General features: G+C 50.2%; 1 protein-coding gene across 1 annotated transcript; it reads right to left on the bottom strand.

The window, feature by feature from the left end:
- Positions 1-25,427, bottom strand: MISP (mitotic spindle positioning). Its single transcript, XM_060232798.1, has 5 exons — positions 25,220-25,427; positions 11,748-13,776; positions 9,139-9,335; positions 5,486-5,524; positions 1-1,928 (listed from the first exon to the last, which is right to left on the bottom strand). The coding sequence occupies exons 1-5, from the start codon at positions 25,241-25,243 to the stop codon at positions 1,806-1,808; spliced, it is 2,412 nt and encodes an 803-aa protein (XP_060088781.1). The 5' UTR covers positions 25,244-25,427; the 3' UTR covers positions 1-1,805.
- Between the last annotated feature and the right edge of the window lie 1,418 nt (positions 25,428-26,845).

Genomic DNA, 26,845 nt, shown 5'->3' with positions numbered 1-26,845 from the left:
TTTTATATACAGGAAAGCACGTTTTTATGATGGAATATCTATGCTGCAGTCACGGACAGCTTTAAAAGGGGACGGGACAGATTGACGGAGGATAGGTCTATCCCTGGCTATTAGCCCTGGTAGCTAAAGGGAACCTCCACATTTAGAGGCAGTCAACCTGTGAATCCCAGTGCCAGGAGGCAAGATCAGGACCCCCACGAGTACAGCTTGGCCCCACTGTGTGAGACAGGATGCTGGACTATCTGATGCACTGTTCTGATCCAGCAGGGCTCGTCTTACAAAGGGAAGAAAGACAGAGTCCCATACGCGATAGAACACATGGAAGGCAGAGCATCTCATTTCCAGCCTTCTTCCACGAGAGTCTCTTATCAGGTCCAAGGAACAAGATAAATTACAGAAGTTCATCAACAGCTCCTAAGCAGGGTGGCTAAATAGAAACCAGAAGTCCAGTTGCGGGGGAACAACAGAGGAAAGAGCCACTTTGATGTAGTGCAGGGGTGGCTGACAGTAGCTCTCCAGATGTTTTTTGCCTACAACTCCCATCAGCCCCAGCCATTGGCCATGCTGGCTGGGGCTGATGCTGGTTGTAGGCAAAAAACATCTGGAGAGCTACCGTTGGCATCCCCTGGGCAGTGGTTAAGTGTGTGGACTCTTATCTGGGAGAATGGGTTTGATTCCCCCACTTCTTCACCTGCAGCTGCTGAATGGCCTTGGGTCAGCCATAGCTTTTGTAGGATTTGTCCTTGAAAGGGCAGCTTCTGGGAGAGCTCTCTCAGCCCCACACACCTCACAGGGTGTCTGTTGTGGGGGAGGAAGGGAAAGGAGATTGTAGGCCGCTCTGAGACTCTGTCCTTGAAGGGGCAGCTTCTGGGAGAGCTCTCTCAGCCCCACCTACCTCACAGGGTATCTTTTGTGGGGGAGGAAGGGAAAAGAGATTGCAGGCCGCTCTGAGACTCTGTCCTTGAAAGGGCAGCTTCTGGGAGAGCTCTCTCAGCCCCACCTGCCTCACAGGGTGTCTGTTGTGGGGGAGGAAGAGAAAGGAGATTGTAGGCTGCTCTGGAACTCTATCCTTGAAAGTGCAGCTTCTGGGAGTGCTCTCTCAGCCCCACCCGCCTCACAGGGTATCTCTTGTGGGGGAGGAAGGGAAAGGAGATTGTAGGCCACTCTGAGCCTCTGTCCTTGAAAGGGCAGCTTCTGGGAGAGCTCTCTCAACCCCACCTACCTTACAAGGTGTGTGTTGTAGGGGAGGAAGAGAAAGGAGACTGTAGGTCTCTCTGAGCTTCTGTCCTTGAAAGGGCAGCTTCTGGGAGAGCTCTCTCAGCCCCACCTGCCTCACAGGGTGTCTGTTGTGGGGGGAGAAGATATAAGAGATTGTAAGCCACTCTGAGTCTCTGATTCAGAGAGAAGGGCGGGGTATAAATCTGCAGTCTTCTTCTTCTTCTGTACTTTGCTCATAGGCGTCCTGGGGGATTTGGTATGGCCGCTGCATGAAGCAAGGTGTGCTCTACGTGGACCTTTGGTCTGTTCCCATACAGTTGCTCTTACATTTTTATGGTCGAGTGTTGCAGAGTTCATAGCATCCTGTCACCCTGCAGGCAGTCCTCCGTTCTACAATTCAGTAAACACCCAGCTCAGTCCTTGGATCCGGCCGGCCGCTGGGGTCTGAGAAAACAGCCTGAAGTAGGCTGAGCCGCAGAAGAATGTCAGGGAGCGGGAGCAGAGAATCAAGAACACCAACGCAAGGCAGCCGTCCAGCAGATCCCGATTCCCAGACCCTGTGGCAGCTGGGCAGGCTGAGGTCCTCCTCAGAAGTCAAAGAGCGGCAGCTCCGGCTCGGAGTCTTCTTCTCCTCGTTTGAGAATCTGGCCAGCCTCCCAGAGCTGAGCTCTCACGCCTCGACGGCGAACCACTTTGGTGGAATTCACAACCTGGGGGCAAAGCAGTGGCTGCGTCAGGCTGCTGTTGGATACACAACAAGATCAGAGCTTATTTTGTAGCAGGAGCTCCTTTGCATATTAGGCCACCCCCCCCCCCGATGCAGCCAATCCTCCTGGAGCTTCCAGTAGACCCTGTTCTAAGAGCTTTGTAAGCTCCAAGAGGATTGGCTACATTAGGGGTGTGTGGCCTAATATGCAAAGGAGCTCCGGCTACAAAAAAAAAAGCCCTGCACAAGATCACACACACATGTGGGTACCATAACCTCAGTGACTCATTTCCACATCTTCCTCAAGCGTATTAGGCCACACACCCCTGATGTAGCCAATCCTCCAAGAGCTTACAGTAGGCCCTTTCGAAGAGCCCTGTAAGCTCTTGGAGGATTGGCTACATCAGGGGTGTGTGGCCGAATATGCAAAGGAGTTCCTGCTAAAAAAAAAAGCCCTGGATGGATGGATGGATGGATGGGTGGGTGGATAAATGGATGGATGGATAGATAGATAGATAGATAGATAGATAGATAGATAGATAGATAGATAGATAGATAGATAGATAGATAGATAGATAGATAGATAGATAGATAGATAGATAGATAGATAGATAGATAGATGGGTGGATGGATGTATTTATGTATGGATGGATAGACAGATAGATAGAGGGCTTTTTTTTGTAGCAATAATCCTTTGCATATTAGGCCACACCCTTCTGATGTAGCCAATCCTGGATCTTACAGTAGGCCCTGTACGAAGAGTCCTGTAAGCTCTTGGCGGATTGGCTACAGTAGAGGTGTGTGGCCTAATATGCAAAGGAGTTCCTGCTACAAAAAAAAAAGCCCTGCACAAGTTCACATACACGTGTGGGTACCGTAACCTCAGTAACTCATTTCCGCATCTTCCTCAAGCGTATTAGGCCACACACCCCTGATGTAGCCAATCCTCCAAGAGCTTACAGTAGGCCCTGTTTGAAGAGCCCTGTAAGCTCTTGGAGGATTGGCTACATCAGGGGTGTGTGGCCGAATATACAAAGGAGTTCCTGCTAAAAAAAAGCCCTGGATGGGTGGGTGGATAGATAGATAGATAGATAGATAGATAGATAGATAGATAGATAGATAGATAGATAGATAGATAGATAGATAGATAGATAGATGATAGATAGATAGATGATAGATAGATAGATAGATGATAGATAGATAGATGATAGATAGATAGATAGATAGATAGATAGATAGATAGATAGATAGATAGATGATAGATAGATGATAGATAGATAGATAGATAGATAGATAGATGATAGATAGATAGATAGATAGATAGATAGATAGATAGATAGATAGATAGATAGATAGATAGATAGATAGATAGATAGATAGATGGGTGGTGGGTGGATGGACAGATAGATAGAGGGCTTTTTTTTGTAGCAATAATCCTTTGCATATTAGGCCACACCCTGCTGATGTAGCCAGTCCTCCTGGATCTTACAGTAGGCCCTGTACTAACAGCCCTGTAAGCTCTTGGCGGATTGGCTACATCAGAGGTGTGTGGCCTAATATGCAAAGGAGTTCCTGCTACAAAAAAAAAAGCCCTGCACAAGTTCACATACACGTGTGGGTACCGTAACCTCAGTGACATTTCCACAACTCCCTCAAGCGGCAGCGCAGCACATCTTAATCCAGCATGGTGCTGAAATGGGTATTTGCAGATATCCAAAAAATGCCATATTGGTAACTGATTAGTAATTGGGGGGGGGGGGGCGTGCCCTACAATTTGCTGAGGGCAACCAGTGTTCCCTCTAAGCTGAGTTAGCATGAGTGAGCTAGCTCACAGATTTTCAGCCTACATCAGGGGTGTGTGGCCCAATATGCAAAGGAGCTCCTGTTAGAATTCCGCCCCTGAACGGGAGACCACCAAAGAAGCCCAGGGTCGCTACGCAGAGGCAGGCAATGGCAAACCCACTTCTGTTCTTTTCTTGCCTTAACCTGGATGGCCCAGCGTAGCCTGATCCTGTCAGATCTCAAAAGCCAAGCAGGGTCGGCCCAGTTTAGTATTTGAATGGGAGACCACCAAGGATTTCCAGGGCTGCTATGCAGAGGCAGGCAACAGCAAACCACCCCTGAATGTCTCTTGCCTTAAAAACCCTAGGGCAGGGGCGTCAAACTCCTTTGTTATGAGGGCCAGATCGGACGTAAATGAAACCTTGTTGAGCTGGGCCATGTTCGGCTGGGCATAAGAACATTAGAGAAGCCATGTTGGATCAGGCCAGTGGCCCATCAAGTCCAACACTCTGTGTCACACAGTGGCCAAAAAACCCAGATGCCATCAGGAGGTCCATCAGTGGGGCCAGGACACTAGAAGCCCTCCCACTGCCCCCCCCCCAAGCACTAAGAATACAGAGCATCACTGACCCAGACATAAGAACTTAAGAGAAGCCATGTTGGATCAGGCCAGTGGCCCATCCAGTCCAACACTCTGGGTCACACAGTGGCCAAAAAACCAGGTGCCATCAGGAGGTCCATCAGTGGGGCCAGGATACTAGAAGCCCTCCCGCTGTGCCCCTCCCAAGCACCAAGAATGCAGAGCATCACTGCCCCAGACATAAGAACTTAAGAGAAGCCATGTTGGATCAGGCCAGTGGCCCATCCAGTCCAACACTCTGGGTCACACAGTGGCAAAAAAAAACCCAGATGCCATCAGGAGATCCATCAGTGGGGCCAGGACACTAGAAGCCCTCCCACTGTGCCCCCCCCAAGCACCCAGAATACAGAGCATCACTGCCCCAGACAGAGTTCCAACAATAAACTGTGGCTAATAGCCACTGATGGACCTCTGCTCCATATGCTTATTCAATCCCTTCTTGAAGCTGGGTATGCTTGTAGCCACCACCACCTCCTGTGGCAGTGAATTCCACGTGTTAATCACCCTTTGGGTGAAGAAGGACTTCCTTTTATCCGTTCTAACCCGACTGCTCAGCAGTTTCATTGAATGTCCACATGTGTACCTATGTCATGCCATGTGTGTACCTATTTAAAATTAGGTAGCAGAGACAGAAACTTTATAAAGGACACAGACAAACACTCCCATGGGATCCACGGAACTGGGCAAAGGAAGCTTTGGCACTTTCCTTCCTTCCCCAGGAGACTGGGGGCGGGGGGGGGGGAAGCAGCCTCAGCCAATAGAAGGAAGAGAGGCTTGGCTCGCAGCCTCAGCCAATAGAAGGAAGAGAGGCTTGGCTCAGTAGCTCTGCTGTGCAATTGAGAGGGCCTGGCAAAGCAAACTATCCTTTCCCTTCTTCCCAATGGAGGAAGATAGAGGTTTTGCTCTGTAGTTCCTGTGCGATTGAGCAAGCCTTGCAGGAGGAAGCAAGAGAGAGGGAGAAGGAAGCAGATGACAGTCAGTTGCTTGGGGGCCTGATAGGAGCCCTCCGGGGGCCTGATTCAACCCCTGGATCGCATGTTTGACACTCCTGCCCTAGGCGGTCACCATAAGTTGGCTGCTACACTTTCCACCACCACCTCCCTCCTCCCTCCGCCCATCACGCCGTGGGTTTACTTTACCTCAGTGTCAATTTCATCCGTTGGCTCGATGCCAGCATACTGAAAGAGGAAAAAGAGATAGGTCAAAGGACAGGAAATCACAGGCAACGCTTATACGCTCAGCCTTGAGAACTTCCTGCTTTCATTCACATGGCTTGGACAAAGAATCCAGGTGGTCTGAACTGCTTCTGCACAGACAGGTCTCTGCGTCGCTTCTGAAGCTGCAGTCTGCGCACATAACCTGGGATCACGGTAAACAACAGTGTGAAAAGATTAGAAAAATTAAGGTGAAGGTAGTCTCCTGTGCAAGCACCAGTCATTTCTGACTCTGGGGCGATGTTGCATTGCAATGTTTTCACGGCGGACTCTTTACGGGTTGGTTTGCCATTGCCTTCCCCAGTCTTTTACACTCCCCCCCCCCAGCAAGCTGGGGACTCATTTGACCGACCTCGGAAGGATGGAAGGCTGAGTCAACCTTGAGCAGGCTACCTGAACCCAGCTTCCACCGGGATCAAACTCAGGTTGTGAGCAGAAAGCTCGGACTGTAGTACTGCAGCTTTACCACTCTGTGCCAAGGGGCTGCTAGAAAAATTACCGTGTGTAAAATGACAGCTAAATTCAAGTGAGGGAAATGAAAATGTGAAAAAGTCCAACTTCATCCAAGGAAGCAATGCCTTATGACAGGGTTTCCCACACTTTTCTTTCCCGTGGCTCGGTTATTTTTACTCTTCTCCTTTGTGGCCCACTAAAATTTGGGGGTGGAGCCAGGAGACTTTGGAGGTGGAGCTGGGAGACAGAAATTATGTCATTTCCTGTGGTGTCAAGGACCAAGTGGCGTCACTTCCGGGGCACACTGAACCAAAACTCCACCTTTTCCTGTGATGTCACTTCCAGGGCACTCCCCTAAACCGGCCTCTTCTTTGGAAGTAAATTCATTTTCAGAAAAATCTCTCTGAAACTCATACTGAGCCAAAATGAGGGTGGAAAGTGGGCGTTCCTCTCTTTTCACCTCCACACCTGTATGCACCTATCTTTTTGTGTATTCTTCTCCAGCTTGCAAGCACTCCTAATGCCCATGTTCAATTGCCTGCACCACCTACACACCCCTTCCTCAACAGCACTGGCCAGTCTATGCAGTTGGGAGTGCTGTTGCCATTGCCATCAGGAATGCCAGCACTGTGTACCACTCACACTGGGCCCTGGCAGCTGCTCTACCTCAAAATATGCTGACACATTTAGTAGGCCCTTCCTTCAGCTGCTACTACTGGAACCCTGCCTCAAGCTACAACCAAGCTTGCTTGATTTCAAGAAAATCTTTCGACACCTATTTTTCATACTTTTCTTTGGTTGAAACATGGGGAAATTGCTGTGAAAGGTAGCAGAGAATTGTATCGCGGTTAATGAATTAATTTCAAGTTATATGAATTTCATACAAGCTTTTCTGCAGTTATGCCAAAAAGGATATTTATGAGGGGCTTGCAGCTTTTTACTGGCTGTGTTTCCCATGCCTTTAAAAGCAACCTGTTGTTCAGATACTTAGTCAGTGAACTAGTTTCATCCTTTTTAATATCTACAGGAGGAGCTTAATTTTGGTGTCAGACAGCTGTTAAAAGCAAGAGCAGTAAAATGGTATCAGGTTCATAGTACCATCTCTTCCAGTGGTGTTGAGATATACCGCAGTAATCTCCAATAATCTCTTTCTGCCCCACAGCTCTTACTCTCACTCACTCACACAGAAATCTCATAGAAGGCCACCTGGCTACAACTGGGGGTGCCAACTTTTCATTGGCAGAGCTCCTGTGTCTGCAACAACAGTATGATGAACAGAAAAGTTTCATCCAGTAAAAATGGAAGAAAAGAAAGAAAGAAAGAAAGAAAGAAAGAAAGAAAGAAAGAAAGAAAGAAAGAAAGAAAGAAAGAAAGAAAGAAAGAAAGAAAGAGGGGCAAAGGGAAAAAAGCCTTCCTCACCGTCAGATGATCCCAGCCAGCAACAATTCTGCCCAGGGATCGTTTGGTTAAAAAAAAAAAATAGCTACTGGAATGCCCACTCCCCGCCTCTCCTGGCTGAAAAAAAACACACACACTCTTCTTTGCTGCCCAGGCCTCCCGGGAAAATCTCCCCAAAAGAACCAACCACAAGGCACACGAAAGCTCATACCTTGAAGAACACTTCATGGGTCTAAAGTGCCAGTGGATGCCAGCTTTTCTCTCAAACACTGTGTGTGGGGGAGAAGGAAGGAGAGGCAGCCCAGCTCCTCATTGCACAAAACAGAGACGGGGCAGGGCTAGTTTTGCTGGGGGCGGGGCTAGCTTTGGCTTTTCTTGTGACCCAGTAGTGAGGCTTCCGTGGCCTGGTACCGGGTCACAACCCTGCAAATGGGAAACACTGCCTTATGAGAAAGACTGAGGTGCATACCCTACAAACTTTCAGAAAGGAAAATCAGGTATACCGTTATGCACTCTGACAGTTCCACTCCAGGTGCCGATGCCTGGGTCTAGGCCCATAGCTACAGGGGGGGCAGGGGGCCAGGCCACTCTGTTTAAACCCCCCCTTTCCCTCTGTAGGGCCCCTCCATTGGAGGGTCTCCAATAGTGGCCAAGTGCACTGGGACCGAAAATCCTAACTGTACATACAAGTTGATGGGGTGTGAACTGGCGGAGACTGGCCAAGAAAGAGATCTTGGGGTTGTGGTAGATAACTCACTGAAAACGTTGAGACAACGCCATGCTGGGAATTATTAGGAAGGGAACTGAAAACAAATTAGCCAGTATCATAATGCCCCTGTATAAATCCATCGTTCGGCCTCATTTAGAGTACTGTGTACAATTCTGGTCACCGCACCTCAAAAAGGATACTATAGCATTGGAAAAAGTACAAAAAAGGGCAACTAGAATGTTTAAAGGGTTGGAACACTTTCCCTATGAAAAAAGGTTAAAACGCTTGGGGCTCTTTGGCTTGGAGAAACGTCAACTGAGGGGTGACATGATAAGAGGTTTACAAGATTATGCATGGGATAGAGAAGGCAGAGAAAGAAGTCCTTTTCTCCCTTTCTCACAATACAAGAACTTGTGAACATTCAATGAAATTGCTGACCAGTCGGGTAAGAACGGATAAAAGGAAGTACTTCCTCACCCAAAGGGTGATTCACATGGGATTCACTGCCACAGGAGGTGGTGACAGCTACATGCATAGAAGGCTTCAAGAAGGGTTAGATATGGAGCAAAGGTCCATCAGTGGCTATTAACCACAAGGTATAGATGGAACTCTCTGTCTGGGGCAGTGATGCTCTGTATTCTTGGTGTTGGGGGGGGCAACAGTGGGAGGGCTTCTAGTGTCCTGGCCTCACTGGTGGACCTCCTGATTGCTCCTGGTTTTTTGGCCACTGTGTGACACAGAGTGTCGGATTGGATGGGCCACTGGCCTGATCCAACATGGCTTCTCTTATGTGTTCTTGGGCTCATATATCCTCAGCCAGAAGGCATGGAGGTTGCTGATGCATTTGACATCTAGCCAACCTTTCAGGAATCTGAATTTGGAATTCTAGATCTTTGAAACATTTTCAAATTCTGCTTTTGAAATTTGGATAAATATTACAGGATAGCTAATGGAGGGCGGATACAGACGGGGGCCAAACATCCGGAGATAACGCCCATGACTTAGAGACAGCTCTTACCTTCCCTTCTTCTCGCTCCCTTCTCCTCTTGTCGTCTTCCATTGGGGTTGGCTTCAGACCATGGTGAGTCTTGCTGTCCGATTCTGAGGGAAACCTTCCTGGGGACAAAGAAGGCGAAGCCGGCAACCTTGTGGGCCAACCAGGAGCAAAGATGGGTGGACTGGAGACAAAGGAACTGCCCGCAACAGCCGGAGCCGCTGAATGAGAAAAATACATTTTGTGAATGTTTAAAAAGAGATGCAGCATGGCCTCGTTGTCCTGAGAGCTGCAAGACATGAACATCAGATGTTGGAGAGCTGTAAGGCAGTAGGAAGAAGAAGAAGAAGATATTGGATTTATATCCCGACCTCCACTCCGAAGAGTCTCAGAGCGGCTCACAATCTCCTTTCCCTTCTTCCCCCACAACAGACACCCTGTGAGGTAGATGAAGATATTGGATTTATATCCTGCCCTCCACTCCGAAGAGTCTCAGAGCGGCTCACAATCTCCTTTCCCTTCTTCCCCCACAACAGACACCCTGTGAGGTAGATGAAGATATTGGATTTATATCCTGCCCTCCACTCCGAAGAGTCTCAGAGCGGCTCACAATCTCCTTTCCCTTCCTCCCCCACAACAGACACCCTGTGAGGTAGATGGATATTGGATTTATATCCCGCCCTCCACTCCGAAGAGTCTCAGAGCAGTTCACAATCTCCTTTCCCTTCCTCCCCCACAACAGACACCCTGTGAGGTGGGTGGGGCTGGAGAGGGCTCTTCCGGCAGCTGCCCTTTCAAGGACAACCTCTGCCAGAGCTATGGCTGACCCAAGGCCATGCTAGCAGGTGCAAGTGGAGGAGTGGGGAATCCAACCCGGTTCTCCCAGATAAGAGTCCGCACATTTAACCACAACACCAAACTGGCTAGGGAGGGGAGGAAGGAAGGAAGGAAGTTGGTGAGGGAGGGTGAGGTGGAAAGAAAGCAACATTAACTTTAAATGCATTCTCCAAGCCGCCAGCTGATTTGGCTTTGAGAAGTGATTTGAAGAGACAAATGCATTCTCCAACCCGGCTGAATAATAAAAATTTTTATTTAAGGTCATGGGGACCTTAAGAGTCACACAATATGTGTGAAAGAGCCACATGTGGCTCCTGAATCGCAGTTTTGTCAACCTTGTTCCACACTATCCCACAGGACCTTGCTGTTTTCAGATCACCTCTGATAACTCAGCTATTACTTTTTTATCTCGCTGTTTCCCTGAGGAGCTCAAAGTAACATCCGTGGTTCTTCTTGTCTTCACAGCAGCCCTGTGAAGACTGAGGGAGTGACTACCCAGTGAGCATTGTGGCTGAGCGGAGATTTGAACCTAGATCTCCCCAATCCTAGTCCAGTTGGGATGATACATGGAGAGGAGATGGGTAAGCAATGCCCGATAGGGTTGACAATTCCGGGTTGGTATATTCCTGGAGATTTGGGGGTGGATCCTTGGGGTACCAGGATTTGGGGAGGGAAGGGATCTCAGCAGGGTATAATGCCATGGAGTCCACCTTCCACTTTCTCCAGGATAAGTGGAACAAATGTTTTAAATAAATGAATAGTAACTAAATAAGTGATTTATGTAGTCTGAGGATCAGTTGTAATTCAGGATCTCCAGCCCCCACCTGGAGATTGGCAACCCAACCAGAGAACTTTCCCCATTTAACGCCCCCCCATTTTAAAAACTTTGGACATTCTCTCTCTCTCTCTCCCTCTCCCTCCCCCCTAAACTGGAACAGCACATTATTTTATTTTAGGGGGAGGTCTTTGTGAGTTTCCTGCATTGTGCAGGGGGTTGGACTAGCTGACGCTGGAGGTCCCTTCCGACTCTAGGATTCTGTTATTAGCACCAGATTGTTTTTAAAATGTCTTAATTGCTAGATTGTTTTGAGGTCTTAATTAACGTTTAATATTTGTGCATGCTTTTACAGTGGTGGGCCGCCCTGAGCCTGCTTCAGTGGGGAGGGCGGGAGAGAAAGCCAATAAAATAAAATAAATATGATAAATAGGCTTCCGAGTAGAATGTGGTCATTGCTGCGTGCTGATTTTAACACAAGCAAATGGGAAATACGCAAATGATTTGGCATTTTGTGACCTAACTAGCTATGTATTTAAATGCGGAATTACCCCACAGTGCAATCCTATGTAGAGTTACACCCCAATGGACTTAGAAAGATGTAACTCTGCTTACAATTGCGCTGCCAGTCATATAGAAAGGAGGTGAAGAGGTTTCAGGGTTTCTTGGTTCAATGTTAAGGAGCCACTGAAGATTTGAACTGAACATTTCCCGTTTGAACATATGAAGCTGCCTTATACTGAATCAGACTCCCCCTCGGTCCATCAAAGTCAGTCTTGTCTTCTCAGACTGGCAGCATCTCTCCAGGATCTCAGGCTGAGGTTTTCCATGCCTACTTACCTGGACCCTTTTTAGTTGGAGATGCCGGGGATTGAACCTGGGACCTTCTGCTTACCAAGCAGATGCTCTACCACTGAGCCACCGTCCCTCCCCTAAGTATTTCATACTTGGACATTCTCTCTTAGCTCCTTGTTTTAGCCATCGGCACAGCCCAGTTGCTGCTGGTTTCCAGCCCTCTTACCTGAGCTTGGAGACTGCAGGCGAGAGCAGAAGTCCTTCTCCTCGTCCTTCTCCGCACCTCCACTGCTGGCCAACCTCCCTTTCCTCCTTCGCTCCTGCAGCTCCTCTTCTCTTTTCAGAGCCTCCTGGATCTCCTGGTCAATCAAGAGCGATATTCGGGGCTTCCCTGTCTTCAGAGTATATAGCTCTTCCCGTGGGGCAACCCTTTGGGGCCTTCCTCCTGCTCTCCTGGCATGTGGGTCCTCCAAAGAAGTCAACTCGGGCCTCCGCATTGGAACCCCAAAATGTTCCTTCCGCAGGACCAGTTGCGCGTCTGGGTCTGAGGCCTCCTTCATGCTTAGGAGTTTGGGCCTGCGAGAATCCCCCTGGCTGCTTTGGCTGGGTTTGTTCCCCAGCCTGGTGTGCGACGCAGGACATGACTGGGCGGCCGCAGAACTTTGACTCATATCCCGGCGAACAACCCTTTCCTCATCATCAGCAGTGTGGGGATGGGCAGGCCACTCTGGAGTGGACTCTTGCACTCCTCCCAGGTGCTCTGGTTTGCGTGCAGAAGGAAGCAGGGTCTCTTCTCGCTCAAAGACTTTCCTGCGTTCCCTGAGCTCTTGCGGAGTCCCCTTGTCATATGCTCCGGGCAGCCTCCCTTCCTTTTGCAGGTCCTCCTCACGTTTGGTTTCCTGCTCGATCTCCCTCTGGACGTAAAAGGAAACACTCGCTCGATCTTTCCCTTTCCTGGAGGAAGCCGTGGCTGAGAGGGGGGACCAGAGGAGAGGTTTGGATCGGATCTCGACCAGCTCGTCCTGGCTGCTCGCTCGCCGAATCCCTCTCTCCCGCCAAAGGTTCTCTTCCCTCTCCAGGGACAAGCGGATTTCCCGTTCGATGGGGGTCTCATCCTTGACTTCCAGCTCTTCAGCAGGATCTTGGCCATCAGCCGCCAAATCTGGAGCATTTCCAGATTTCTTCTGGGGTAGTCTTCTGTTATTAGCCTCAATCCTTAAATCGCAGCCTGTTCCCCCCAAATCTGGATTTTCTCCGGAAAAGTTTTGATAAATCACAGCTTTCCCCTCAGAAACAGGCCTTGTTCCTTGGGTAATAACTCTAACGTTCTCACTAGGAAGGTCTGGTTTTCTCTGGTCAGGCCCATCAGCATCTTCATCATCCTTCAGAACTGGAGGGGGGCCCTGACGCTCTCTCTCGTAAACATTTTGGGTCACTGGCAACCTTGGAGACATAACCTGCTTCCTTGGTCCCAAGATCAAGTCTGGATTACTCTTCTCCAGGGCCAAGAACTGCTGTCGGGCTGCAGCGAAATTGATCTGCTCCGTATCTATGTTTTCAGGGTCAATAACTGTCTTCACCCATCCCAGGGAGGGTTTGTTGAAACACACCGCAAACCCCATGAAATGACTTCTTGTGGTCTCGGCCTTTTCTGCACTGGGCGAGGCTGGGCTTGGAGTTCCCAGCTTGTCCACGTTTTCCGCTATCGTAGTGCTCTTCTTCATCGCTTGACTCCTGATAATCTCTTGCCTTTCTTCTTCCAGCTCTTTGGCTTTCTCAGGCGAGAGGTTCTCGGGAGGCAGCTCATAATACAACTCTCCCTCATCCTCCTCGTAAAGTCGGGAGGGTTTCTTCTCCCCTTTATAAGCCCGGACGTCATACAGCGGCCCTGTCTTCACCACCTCCAACTTGGATTCCCTGTCCATAGATGGTGTCCAGACGTCCCTTTTTCCATTTATGACCTTTGTCGTGGGTTTACGTCCATCTTCCGAGAAATGGATTGTTTCCTGCCGATTTCCGATCTTCTGATGATAGTGGCCAAAGTCAAAATACGCATCTCCCGTGACCTCCGTCTCCTGTTCTCCCAGTGAGACCGTTCTGTCTCCGTTCCGTTCTTGGTATTTGGAGTCTGTGTTCTGTGGGACATCACGGATCCTACTGCTGGAGTCTGGGTCCATTTCCGTAGCGGAGTTCTCCTGTACTTTTTCGTGGGTTCCGTCAAGATTTTTGTCCGTTGCAAGGGCTGTTTGCTGTGTCTGAAAGACGACGAAATAAAAACACAAATATTAAAAGGGGTGCAAAAGTTCTACATCGGTGACCTTTTGAATTTTATTTATTTTATTTATTTTTTTTGCCATTCTGGGAATTCCAGATATCCAAACTGTCCCTCGTTACGAACGGCCACCCCTGTGTCCTGCAGCCTGCAAGCACTGAGTCATTACCGACCCATGGGGTGATGTCACATCACAAAGTTTTCTTGGCAGGCTTTTTGTTAGGTGGTGGTTTGCCATTGCCTCCCCCGGTCATTTACTATTCCTTATCATATACAGTATTCACTATCATAGTCAAAAACCAGGAAGCGATTGGCAAAATCTACAAAAATATTAAGGAACAAATAAATATGGAAATAATCTATCAAAATACATCTGAAAAGTCTGTCATAGAAGAATAAAAGGTAAAGGTAGTCCCCTGTGCAAGCACCAGTCGTTTCCGACTCTGGGGTGACGTTGCTTTCACAACATTTTCACGGCAGACTTTTTTACGGGGTGGTTTGCCATTGCCTTCCTCAGTCCCCTACACTCCCCCCCCCCCAGCAAGCTGGGTACTCATTTTATCAACCTTGGAAGAATGGAAGGCTGAGTCAACCTTGGGCCGGCTATGTGAACCCAGCTTCCACCGGGATTGAACTCAGGTCATGAGCGGAGCTTGGACTGCAGTACTTCAGCTTACCACTCTGTGCCATGGAGCGCCTAAGGTAAAGGTAGTCCCCTATGCAAGCATGGGGTGACATTACATCACAACATTTTCATGGCAGACTTTTTACGGGGTGGTTTGCCATTGCCTTCTCCAGTCATCTACACTCCCTCCCCCCCCGCCACCAGCATGCTGGGTCCTCATTTTACCAACCTCGGAAGGATGGAAGGCTGAATCAACCTTGAACCGGCTACCTGAACCCAGCTTCCGCCAGGATCGAACTCAGGTCGTGAGCAGAGCTTGGACTGCAGTACTGCAGCTGACCGCCGTGTGTCACGGGGCTCTTCCTCGTTCTGGGGTGATGCACAATCGAATGCTTTGCCTGTCTCTGGAGCTTGGGGAAGGAAGTTGGCAAGGCTAGGGTGATCGGCACTCTTGTACAGGCAGGGGTCTAGTTTTGACGGCATCTCCCAGATTCAGCACCTGCCTGTGGCCCGAGTGCATCTTGCGCATGTGCAGGAATGACATGCTCATGGGCACAAAGTTCGCTTCCTTGGCCAGCTGCCTCAGAACTACCTGTTCATAAATATTGGATGTCCACTAATAAATACGATACGCAAAGTCTCAGAAATGAATGGAATAAGGTGCTAGATTCAACCTCATTCAAACAAAAAATATGTTTGGACAACCCAGTGACTTTTTAGTGAAGGACTTAGTAACATGTCTAGTTCAGGAGTGTCCAGACTGTGGCTCGGGAGCCACGTGTGGCTCTTTCACACCTATTGTGCGGCTCTCAAAGCCCCCACTGCCCCATCAGCCAGCTTGGAGAAAGCATTTGTCTCTTTAAATCACTTTCCCCAGCCAAGCCAGTTGGTGGCTTGGAGAATGCATTTTAAGTTAAAGTTGCTTTCTTTCCACCTCTCTCCCCATCTCTTTTCCTTCCTTCCATATCTGATGTTCAAGTCTTGTGGCACGGAAGGAAGGAAGGAAGGAAGGAAGGAAGGAAGGAAGGAAGGAAGGAAGGAAGGAAGGAAGGAAGGAAGGAGGGAAAGAGGGATGGAAGGAGGGAGGGAAAGAGGGATGGAAGGAGAGAGGAAGGGAGAAGGAGGGAGGGAGGGAGGAGGGAGGGAAAGAGGGATGGAAGGAGGGAGGAAGAGGAGGAGGGAAGGGAGGGAGGAGGGAGGGAGGGAAAGGGATGGAAGGAAGGGAGGAGGGAGGGAAAGAGGGATGGAAGGAGGGAGGAAGGGAGAAGGAGGGAAGGAAGGAAGGGAAGAGGGAGGGAAGGAGGGATGGAAGGAGGGAGGAAGGGAGAAGGAAGGAAGGAAGGAAGGAAGGAAGGAAGGAAGGAAGGAAGGAAGGAAGGAAGGAAAAGAGATGGGGAGAGAGGTGGAAAGAAAGCAACTTTAACTTGAAATGCATTTTCCAAGCCACCAGCTGGCTTGGCTGGGCGAAGTGATTTAGAGAGACAAATGCCTTCTCCAGGCTGGCCAATGCGGCCACCCAATACATATGAAAGAGCCACAGTTTTGCCACCCCTGCCCTAGAAAGGTTAAAATGTCTTGCTCTGTCCTCTGTATAAGTTGGTGCTGGTGGCCCTCTGCTGGAAGAAATCAGCATTATCACTGGAAGTGGAAACTCGCCCCTTTCACGCTGTCAATGACACCCTATCATATTTTCCTAGAACCACTAAGCAGCATGGACTCCCTTGACCTTCTGTTGCAGTGTTGATTTTGCAGGCATGGGGAATAAAATAGTGGAGAGGGCGTGGGTCACAAGTGATGTTCCGTAACCCATTGATGACGGTAAACGTTAACTTGAGTACCATGCAACAATCAGTCAAATGCTAGGATTTGAACCCAGGCTTTTACGAGAGGCTACTGGAAGAGGCTAGGAGCCCCGTGGCGCAGAGTGGTAAAGCTGCAGTACTGCAGTCTGAGCTCTCTGCTCATGACCTGAGTTCGATCCCAGCGGAAGCTGGGTTCAGGTAGCCGGCTCAAGGTTGGCTCAGCCTTCCATCCTTCCGAGGTCGGTAAAAGGAGTACCCAGCTTGCTGGGGGGAAAGCGTAGAGGACTGGGGAAGGCAATGGCAAACCACCCCGTAAAAAAAGTCTGCCATGAAAACGTCATGATGCAACGTCTCCTGGGCCACTCCCCCCCCCCCAGTCAAAAGGCTATTCAGCAAGCCACCCGCTGCCCAAAATCATGTAAAAAGTGGAGAAAGGGTGGCACAGGCTTCTCCAGGGGTTAATGAGGGCTGCTGGGGGCATGGCAAAGCCCCTGGTGGCTGGCTGGCTGCCCACTCTCCTATTCCATGGACCAGGTAGGTGGGGAGGAGGAGAGAGATTCAGGAGCTGTGCTCCTGTGAGCTCCTGCTGAAACTGAGGCCCGGTTGTTTCTATTTGTTGTGAGCTAGGTTTGTGAAGTGCAAAAAGCCATGTATAAATTAAGAGTAGGAGGGCAGCCCCAGTTGCGGGAGATGTCCTGCCATCCATGGAGTGAGAGTGACATTTCAGGCCTGTCATTTCCCATGGCGAAGGCAGCATTTGTCTGTTCCATGCACAAGCCCCCCATGGGGGCTGAACAACTTCTAAGCTGGCAGGAGGGGGAAAGGAGAACAAAGCTATCTGGCAGAATGACATTCAGGGAGTCCGATTCTCCCACCAGGAAGAACAATGGAGCGCTTGTCTGACGCCTGGTTGGTCTTAGCAGGTCTACTTTGCATAGCCAGGTAATCAGCATGCGATGCAGAATACTGAGGTTAATTTAAAAGAAGAAGACAACAACATTCGATTTATATTCGGCACTCTGCCCTGAATCAGAAACTCAGAGGGCTCACAATCTCCTTTCCCTTCCTCCCCCACAACAGACACCCTGTGAGGTGGGCGGGGCTGAGAGGGCTCTCACAGCAGCTGCCCTTTCAAGGACAACTCCTGCGAGAGCTATGTCTGACCCAAGGCCCTTCCAGCAGGTGCATGTGGAGGAGTGGGGAATCAAACCCGGTTCTCCCAGATAAGAGTCTGCACAGCTAACCAGTACACCAAACTGGCTCTCCATCACTTTCACTACACGGACTTTTGTTGGCAGGGCAATGCCTTTACTTTTTATGATAAGCTTGCAAAAGAGGGGAAAGTGGTCGTTGCCCCTGCCATCCAAGCACAAGGTGAAGGTGGGGCCGCCTCAGGAATTCTCTCCCCAGACCCATCTCGGTTGGCTCCGACTGGTATTTGCACCGGGCCAAATTCTTTCGGCTGTGTTCATTCTTACCCACCCTTTGCTCTTGCTCTCCCTTCCTGCACTTTGGATGTTCCTTTTACGACCCACAGCTTATCTCTCGCCCAGAGGTCAGAAGTCCTCCGGGAGTGGGGCCATCGCCCTCCTGGAATGTAGGCTGATGTTTGCCTACCGCTGGCATAATTGACAAATATGCCAACCCCCACATGGCCCCGGCCTGGTTCCAAATCTGGAGAACTCTCACAAGCGCTCGTGGGCAGGGAAGGAATTCTCCGCTTCTGTCCCGGTATGTAGGAGAGTCCCGGAGAACTCGTGGCCCGTTGAGCTGACGGCACCGGCCAGGAATTTGCAGCCTGCCCAGGATTAGCAGTCTCATCCTTGTTTGTGCAGCATTCAGCATCATAGATGCGGAAGCCTGGGTTGCCAACTCTGGGTTGAGGAATTCCTGGAGACTCAGGGGCAGTACCTGGGGAGGGCAGAGTTTGAGGAGGGATGGGAACTCAGCAGGGGTGTGCTACCATAGAGTTTGCCCTCCAGAGTGCCGCTTTCTGCTGCAGGGCTGATTCTTGTCATCTGGATATCAGGGGTAATTCTGGAGGATCTCCAGGCCCCACCTGCAGGTTGGAAGACTAAATGGGACCATGATGGTTGTAAGCAGTGTTCCCTCTAAGCTAGGGTTGCCAAGTCCAATTCAAGAAATATCTGGGGACTTTGGGGGTGGAGCCAAGAGACTTTGGGGGTGGAGCCAAGATCAAGGCTGTGACAAGCATCGTTGAACTCCAAACTCCTACGCTCACCGTAAGCCCCGCGGCGCAGAGTGGTGAAGCTGCAGTCCGAGCTCACAGGTCGTTTGAGCAGTCCGAGCTCTCTGTGAGTTCGATCTCAGTGGAAGCTGGGCTCAGGTAGCCAGCTCAAGGTTGCTTCAGCCTTCCATTCTTCGGTAGAGGTAAAATGAGGACCCAGCTTCCTGGGGGGAAAGCGTAGAGGACTGGGGAAGGCAAGGGCAAACCACCCCGTAAAAAGTCTGCCGTGAAAACATCGTGATGCGACGTCACTCCAGAGTCGGAAACGACTGGTGCTTCCACAGAGGACTACCTTTACCTTTTTATACTCACTGTGTGACCTCGGCCATCTTGCCATTTCAGCCCCCAAGTCTGAAAAAGTGGCCCATCTCATAGGGTTGCTGGTGGGGGGCATATATTTTGTATACAGTTTGTAAACTGCGGTCCCATGGCGCAGAGTGGTAAAGCTGCAGTACTGTGGTCTGAACTCTCTGCTCACGACCTGAGTTCGATTCCGGCAGAAGCTGGGTTCAGGTAGCCGGCTCCAGGTTGACTCAGCCTTCCATCCTTCTGAGGTCGAGTCCCCAGCTTGCTGGGGGGAAAGTGTAGATGACTGGGGAAGGCAAGGGCAAACCACCCCGTAAAAAGTCTGCCGTGAAAACGTTGTGAGAGCAACATCACCCCAGAGTCGGAAAAGACTGGGGACCTTTCCGTGTAAACTATGGCATCCCATGAAATGGTTTTTTTTTAAACTGAAGAGGAAGCGTTTAGAGTGGCAAAAGTCATTTCTTTTTCTTTTCCATCAAGTCTCAGTTGACTTGCGGTTGACCTTGTAGGGTTTTCAAGGCAAGAGCTGAATGGAGGTGTTTTTCCATAGCCTGCCTCTGTGAGGCAACCCTGGACTGCCTTGGTGGCCTGCCATCAAGATACGGACCAGGCAGTGCCGGAGAAAACCCTGGGGAGGCCCCTAGGCGGTCGAAATCTTGGGGGGGGCCCCACGCAAATGATCTCAGAGTCGGAGCACCCGCCCCGCCACCCATGCCCCCACTGCAGCCAGCAGGCCCCTTCTCAAAAGCCCCTGTGACAAAGCTGCGGGGGAGAGGCAGAGAGAGGCAAACTTGGCATTGATGCCAGCAGCCGCTGCACCAGGGAAAGAGAGGCTCAGTAGCTGGCTGCGCACGCAGGCTCCGAGGGCTGCAAGCAGGGAGGGAAACTGGGGGGAAAAGCCGGCCCAGGACCCCTAAAGGCATGGGGGCCCATAGGTCAGTGCCTACTCGGCCTAATTGTTAATCCGGCCTTGGGACCAGGGCCGATCCTGCTTAGCTTCTGTGATCTGACAAGATCAGGCTATCATAAGAACATGAGAGAAGCCATGTTGGATCAGGCCAACGGCCCATCCAGTCCAACACTCTGTGTCACAGAAGAACATAAGAGAAACCATGCTGCATCAGGCCAATGGCCCCTCCAGTCCAACACTCTGTGTCACATAAGAACATAAGAGAAGCCCTGTTGGATCAGGCCAATGGCCCCTCCAGTCCAACACTCTGTGTCACATAAGAACATAAGAGAAGCCCTGTTGGATCAGGCCAATGGCCCCTCCAGTCCAACACTCTGTGTCACATAAGAACATAAAAGAAGCCATGTTGGATCAGGCCAATGGCCCCTCCAGTCCAACACTCTGTGTCACATAAGAACATAAGAGAAGCCATGCTGCATCAGGCCAATGGCCCCTCCAGTCCAACACTCTGTGTCACATAAGAACATAAAAGAAGCCATGTTGGATCAGGCCAATGGCCCCTCCAGTCCAACACTCTGTGTCACATAAGAACATAAAAGAAGCCATGTTGGATCAGGCCAGTGGCCCCTCCAGTCCAACACTCTGTGTCACATAAGAACATAAGAGAAGCCATGTTGGATCAGGCCAATGGCCCCTCCAGTCCAACACTCTGTGTCACATAAGAACATAAAAGAAGCCATGTTGGATCAGGCCAGTGGCCCCTCCAGTCCAACACTCTATGTCACATAAGAACATAAAAGAAGCCATGTTGGATCAGGCCAATGGCCCCTCCAGTCCAACACTCTGTGTCACATAAGAACATAAGAGAAGCCATGTTGGATCAGGCCAGTGGCCCCTCCAGTCCAACACTCTGTGTCACATAAGAACATAAAAGAAGCCATGTTGGATCAGGCCAATGGCCCCTCCAGTCCAACACTCTGTGTCACATAAGAACATAAAAGAAGCCATGTTGGATCAGGCCAATGGCCCCTCCAGTCCAACACTCTGTGTCACATAAGAACATAAAAGAAGCCATGTTGGATCAGGCCAGTGGCCCCTCCAGTCCAACACTCTGTGTCACATAAGAACATAAAAGAAGCCATGTTGGATCAGGCCAGTGGCCCCTCCAGTCCAACACTCTGTGTCACATAAGAACATAAAAGAAGCCATGTTGGATCAGGCCAATGGCCCCTCCAGTCCAACACTCTGTGTCACATAAGAACATAAAAGAAGCCATGTTGGATCAGGCCAATGGCCCCTCCAGTCCAACACTCTGTGTCACATAAGAACATAAAAGAAGCCATGTTGGATCAGGCCAATGGCCCCTCCAGTCCAACACTCTGTGTCACATAAGAACATAAAAGAAGCCATGTTGGATCAGGCCAATGGCCCCTCCAGTCCAACACTCTGTGTCACATAAGAACATAAAAGAAGCCATGTTGGATCAGGCCAATGGCCCCTCCAGTCCAACACTCTGTATCACATAAGAACATAAGAGAAGCCCTGTTGGATCAGGCCAGTGGCCCCTCCACTCCAACACTGTGTCACATAAGAACATAAGAGAAGCCATGTTGGATCAGGCCAATGGCCCCTCCAGTCCAACACTCTGTGTCACATAAGAGAAGCCATGTTGGATCAGGCCAATGGCCCCTCCAGTCCAACACTCTGTGTCACATAAGAACAGAAGAGAAGCCATGTTGGATCAGGCCAATGGCCCCTCCACTCCAACACTCTGTGTCACATAAGAACATAAGAGAAGCCATGTTGGATCAGGCCAGTGGCCCCTCCACTCCAACACTGTGTCACATAAGAACATAAGAGAAGCCCTGTTGGATCAGGCCAGTGGCCCCTCCACTCCAACACTGTGTCACATAAGAACATAAGAGAAGCCATGTTAGATCAGGCCAATGGCCCCTCCAGTCCAACACTCTGTGTCACATAAGAACATAAGAGAAGCCATGTTGGATCAGGCCAGTGGCCCCTCCACTCCAACACTGTGTCACATAAGAACATAAGAGAAGCCATGTTGGATCAGGCCAATGGCCCGTCCAGTCCAACACTCCGTGTCACATAAGAACATAAGAGAAGCCCTGTTGGATCAGGCCAATGGCCCATCCAGTCCAACACTCCGTGTCACATAAGAACATAAGAGAAGCCCTGTTGGATCAGGCCAGTGGCCCCTCCACTCCAACACTGTGTCACATAAGAACATAAGAGAAGCCATGTTAGATCAGGCCAATGGCCCCTCCAGTCCAACACTCCGTGTCACATAAGAACATAAGAGAAGCCCTGTTGGATCAGGCCAATGGCCCATCCAGTCCAACACTCCGTGTCACATAAGAACATAAGAGAAGCCCTGTTGGATCAGGCCAATGGCCCCTCCAGTCCAACACTCTGTGTCACATAAGAACATAAGAGAAGCCATGTTGGATCAGGCCAGTGGCCCATCCAGTCCAACACTCTGTGTCACATAAGAACATAAGAGAAGCCCTGTTGGATCAGGCCAATGGCCCATCCAGTCCAACACTCCGTGTCACATAAGAACATAAGAGAAGCCCTGTTGGATCAGGCCAGTGGCCCATCCAGTCCAACACTCTGTGTCACATAAGAACATAAGAGAAGCCCTGTTGGATCAGGCCAATGGCCCATCCAGTCCAACACTCTGTGTCACATAAGAACATAAGAGAAGCCCTGTTGGATCAGGCCAGTGGCCCATCCAGTCCAACACTCTGTGTCACATAAGAACATAAGAGAAGCCCTGTTGGATCAGGCCAATGGCCCATCCAGTCCAACACTCTGTGTCACATAAGAACATAAGAGAAGCCCTGTTGGATCAGGCCAATGGCCCCTCCACTCCAACACTGTGTCACATAAGAACATAAGAGAAGCCATGTTAGATCAGGCCAATGGCCCCTCCAGTCCAACACTCTGTGTCACATAAGAACATAAGAGAAGCCATGTTGGATCAGGCCAGTGGCCCCTCCACTCCAACACTGTGTCACATAAGAACATAAGAGAAGCCATGTTGGATCAGGCCAATGGCCCATCCAGTCCAACACTCCGTGTCACATAAGAACATAAGAGAAGCCCTGTTGGATCAGGCCAATGGCCCATCCAGTCCAACACTCCGTGTCACATAAGAACATAAGAGAAGCCCTGTTGGATCAGGCCAGTGGCCCATCCAGTCCAACATTCTGTGTCACATAAGAACATAAGAGAAGCCCTGTTGGATCAGGCCAATGGCCCATCCAGTCCAACACTCCGTGTCACATAAGAACATAAGAGAAGCCCTGTTGGATCAGGCCAGTGGCCCATCCAGTCCAACACTCTGTGTCACATAAGAACATAAGAGAAGCCCTGTTGGATCAGGCCAATGGCCCATCCAGTCCAACACTCCGTGTCACATAAGAACATAAGAGAAGCCCTGTTGGATCAGGCCAGTGGCCCATCCAGTCCAACACTCTGTGTCACATAAGAACATAAGAGAAGCCCTGTTGGATCAGGCCAGTGGCCCATCCAGTCCAACACTCCGTGTCACATAAGAACATAAGAGAAGCCCTGTTGGATCAGGCCAGTGGCCCATCCAGTCCAACACTCTGTGTCACATAAGAACATAAGAGAAGCCCTGTTGGATCAGGCCAATGGCCCATCCAGTCCAACACTCTGTGTCACATAAGAACATAAGAGAAGCCCTGTTGGATCAGGCCAGTGGCCCATCCAGTCCAACACTCTGTGTCACATAAGAATATAAGAGAAGCCCTGTTGGATCAGGCCAATGGCCCATCCAGTCCAACACTCTGTGTCACATAAGAACATAAGAGAAGCCCTGTTGGATCAGGCCAATGGCCCATCCACTCCAACACTCCGTGTCACACAGTGGCCAAAAAACAAAAGCCAACACACCCCAAGTGCCACCAGGAGGTCCTCCAGTGGGGCTAGAAGCCCTCCTGAGAAGGGTTGCCTGTTCCAGATTGAGAAACTCCCGAAGATTTGGAACTGGTGCCAGGGGAGGGCAGGGACATCAGTGGAGGTGCAATGCCATAGATCCCCCCCCCCTTCCAAAGCAGCCATTTTCTCCAGGGGAACTGATCTCTGTAGTCTGGAGAGGAGCTGTAATTCCAGGAGGGATCTCCAGGGCCCACCTGGAATTACAGGTGGCATCCCTGAACCAGCCAGGAGGCTGGCATCCCTGAACCAGCCAGGCCAGAGTGCCAAAAGCCATACCTGACTTTAAAAGGTACGATTCCTAGAAATAGATCCAGGTGGGCAGCTGTGTCGGTCTGAAGCAGTAGAACAAAAAAGGAGTCAAGTGGCACCTTTAAGACCAACAAAGATTTATTCAGTAGAACAAAGCAGGAGTCAAGTAGCGGAATGTAAGCTTTCGTGTGCTCCAAGCACACTTCATCAGACAATAGTACGGAATGTCAAGCAGTCCTCAATATCGAGAAAGCGGGCTGTAGGTTAGTGGGCAGAGTCATGGAAATGTTTTTTAGCAGATTAAAAGAATCCCAAGTTGGGGTCTGGGGTTCGTTAGCGTTAACTGGTCCGAAACAACAACAAAAAGGTGATATAAAGCAGATTAATGTCCATGTAGTTAACCCATTAAGTATTCTGGGTGTGAAGTTCAATAAATGAGAGTCTGATGACGTGTGCCTCTAGCACACGAGAGTTTACGTTTTGAATAAAACTTTGTTGGTCTTAAAGGTGCTATTTGACTCCTGCTTCAGTCTTTGTTGTTCAATCTCTGGGTTAAAATGAGGGCGTAGGTTTCTCAGAGGTTTGATTTAAACAGGTAACACACATATAAACATCATTCTAGTTTGCCATTAGAAAAAGGAAAGGAAAGGTCCCCTGTGCAAGCACCAGTCGTTTCCGACTCTGGGGTAACGTTGCTTTCACATTATTTTCATGGCAGACTTTTTATGGGGTTTGCCATTGCCTTCCCCAGTCATCTCCACTTTCCCCCCCAGCAAGCTGGGTCCTCATTTGACCGACCTCGGAAGGATGGAAGGCTAAGTCAACCTTGAGCCAGCTACCTAGAAACCCAGCTTCCACCGGGGATCGAACTCAGGCCGTGAGCAGAGCTTAGGACTGCTGAACAGCTTTAACACTCTGCGCCACGGGGCTCTTCATTAGAAAAAAGAACGCATTAAAATATAGTGGAAGATGGGTTAGTATATGTCAGGGGTGGCCAACGGTAGCTCTCCAGATGTTTTTTGCTTACAACTCCCATCAGCCCCAGGCAGCATGGCCAATGGCTGGGGCTGATGGGAGTTGTAGGCAAAAAAACATCTGGAGAGCTACCGTTGGCCACCCCTGGTATATGTAATGAGATAAACAGCCAGCATCCGTATTTTGAGTATGTCAATACAAACAACACGATTCCTAGAAATGTTGATTCCCAAAACCACTGGGGGACGGCACCCAGAAATAACACCCTTCTCAGCGGCAATGCCAAAACAGAGGCACACATGACACCACCACGAATCCACCAACCTGCTCAGCCTCCGTTTGACCCATCTCTGTCCTGCCCGGGGCTTTTATGGAAGTCCATTCTTAGCGAAGGAGGATGAAAATTCACTGCCCAGCCAGGGTGACACCAGCTCCCCTTTCAAGCTTGAAGTGAGGGGAAAAAACCAGGAGGGCATTTCCCAACCACCCAAGAGAAGGAGTCTCTCTCTTCCCCAGTGGGGCCGGTTAGGGGGGCATCGAGCCAGGGAGGTGGTGGCAAAGGAGGCCGTGGAGAGGGAGGGGCGCTCTCTGTGGGCTGTGCCAACCTGATAAGCCCTCCCTCCCCCAGGCAAGCAGGGGAATTCCAAGAATTTGACATATTGGAGTGACTGAGCAGAGGGTGAAAAACATAAGAGTTTCCTGCAGGGGTGGCCAAACATGCTTAATGTAAGAGTCACATAGAAGAAATATCAGACGTTTGAGAGCCGCAAGAAGTGAACATCAGGTGTTTGAGAGCCGCAAGGGAGGGAGGGTCACAGCCAATGTTCCCTCTAAGCCGCAGAGTCTTGTGAGCAAAAATTCTATTTTGTGAGCTGCTGGCATGAAAGTTGTGGGCTGCTGCATAAATCAGTGTGTTCCGGGGTCATCCTTCCTGAGCTACGACAAAAATGTGTGAGCTGCAGGTTAAAAATCTGTGAGCCAGCTCACGCTAACTCAGCTTAGTGGGAACACTGGTCCCAGCCCCGTAGCTAGGGGCAAAGGGGGGAGGGGGGCATGGGAGAAGGGGAGCCTTTAAATATGCACAAGGCTGGTGACTGGCTCCTGCCCCCCCTCATACCTGATTTTGACCCCACCGATCAGCTGATTTGTGGACCCTTTAAATGGCATGGGATAGAGCCTCGTGGCGCAGAGTGTTAAAGCTGCAGTACTGCAGTCCTAAGCTCTGCTCGTGACCTGAGTTCAATCCCCGGTGGAAGCTGGGTTTTCAGGTAGCCGGCTCGAGGTTGACTCAGCCTTCCATCCTTCCGAGGTCGGTCAAAGAAGTCCCCAGCTTGCTGGGGGGGAAAGCGTAGAGGACTGGGGAAGGCAATGGCAAACCACCCCAGAAAAAGTCTGCCGTGAAAACGTTGTGAAAGCAACGTCACCCTAGAGTCTGAAACGACTGGTGCTTGCACGGGGGACCTTTCCTTTCTTAAATGGCATGGGAGGGGCAGCGGCTGCTCCTGAGTGCCCCTCCCATGCGATTTAAATTGTGCAGGAGGGAGGGAGCAGTTCAGGGATGAGGGCCCCCTCAAAACTGTCAGAGGGCCAGGCCCCGGGGGTCCCTGGTTAGTAGGTTTCCCAATCCCCAGGTCCCAGCGGGGGATCCCCCGGTTTTACAGGCTTCCCTCCTTCCCCAACCAGCTGGCCGGTGGGGGAAGCCCCGCTCCCACAGCCATCATGCACCTCCATGAACGATTCCCATAGGGAATGATGGGGAATCGATCCACGGGTATCGGGGGCTCTGGGGGGGGGGCTGTTTTTTTAGGTAGAGGCACCAAATTTTCAGTATAGCATCTAGTGCCTCTCCCCAAAATACCTCCCAAGTTTTAAAAGGATTGGACCAAGGGGTCCAATTCTATGAGCCCCAAAAGAAGGTGCCCTTATTCTTCATTATTTCCTATGGAAGGA

The sequence above is a fragment of the Heteronotia binoei genome, chromosome 2, assembly GCF_032191835.1.
Source record: "Heteronotia binoei isolate CCM8104 ecotype False Entrance Well chromosome 2, APGP_CSIRO_Hbin_v1, whole genome shotgun sequence".
NCBI lineage: Eukaryota > Metazoa > Chordata > Lepidosauria > Squamata > Gekkonidae > Heteronotia > Heteronotia binoei.
The sequence above is the reverse complement of the archived record's forward strand: the minus strand, read 5'-3'. Positions and strand labels throughout refer to the sequence as shown.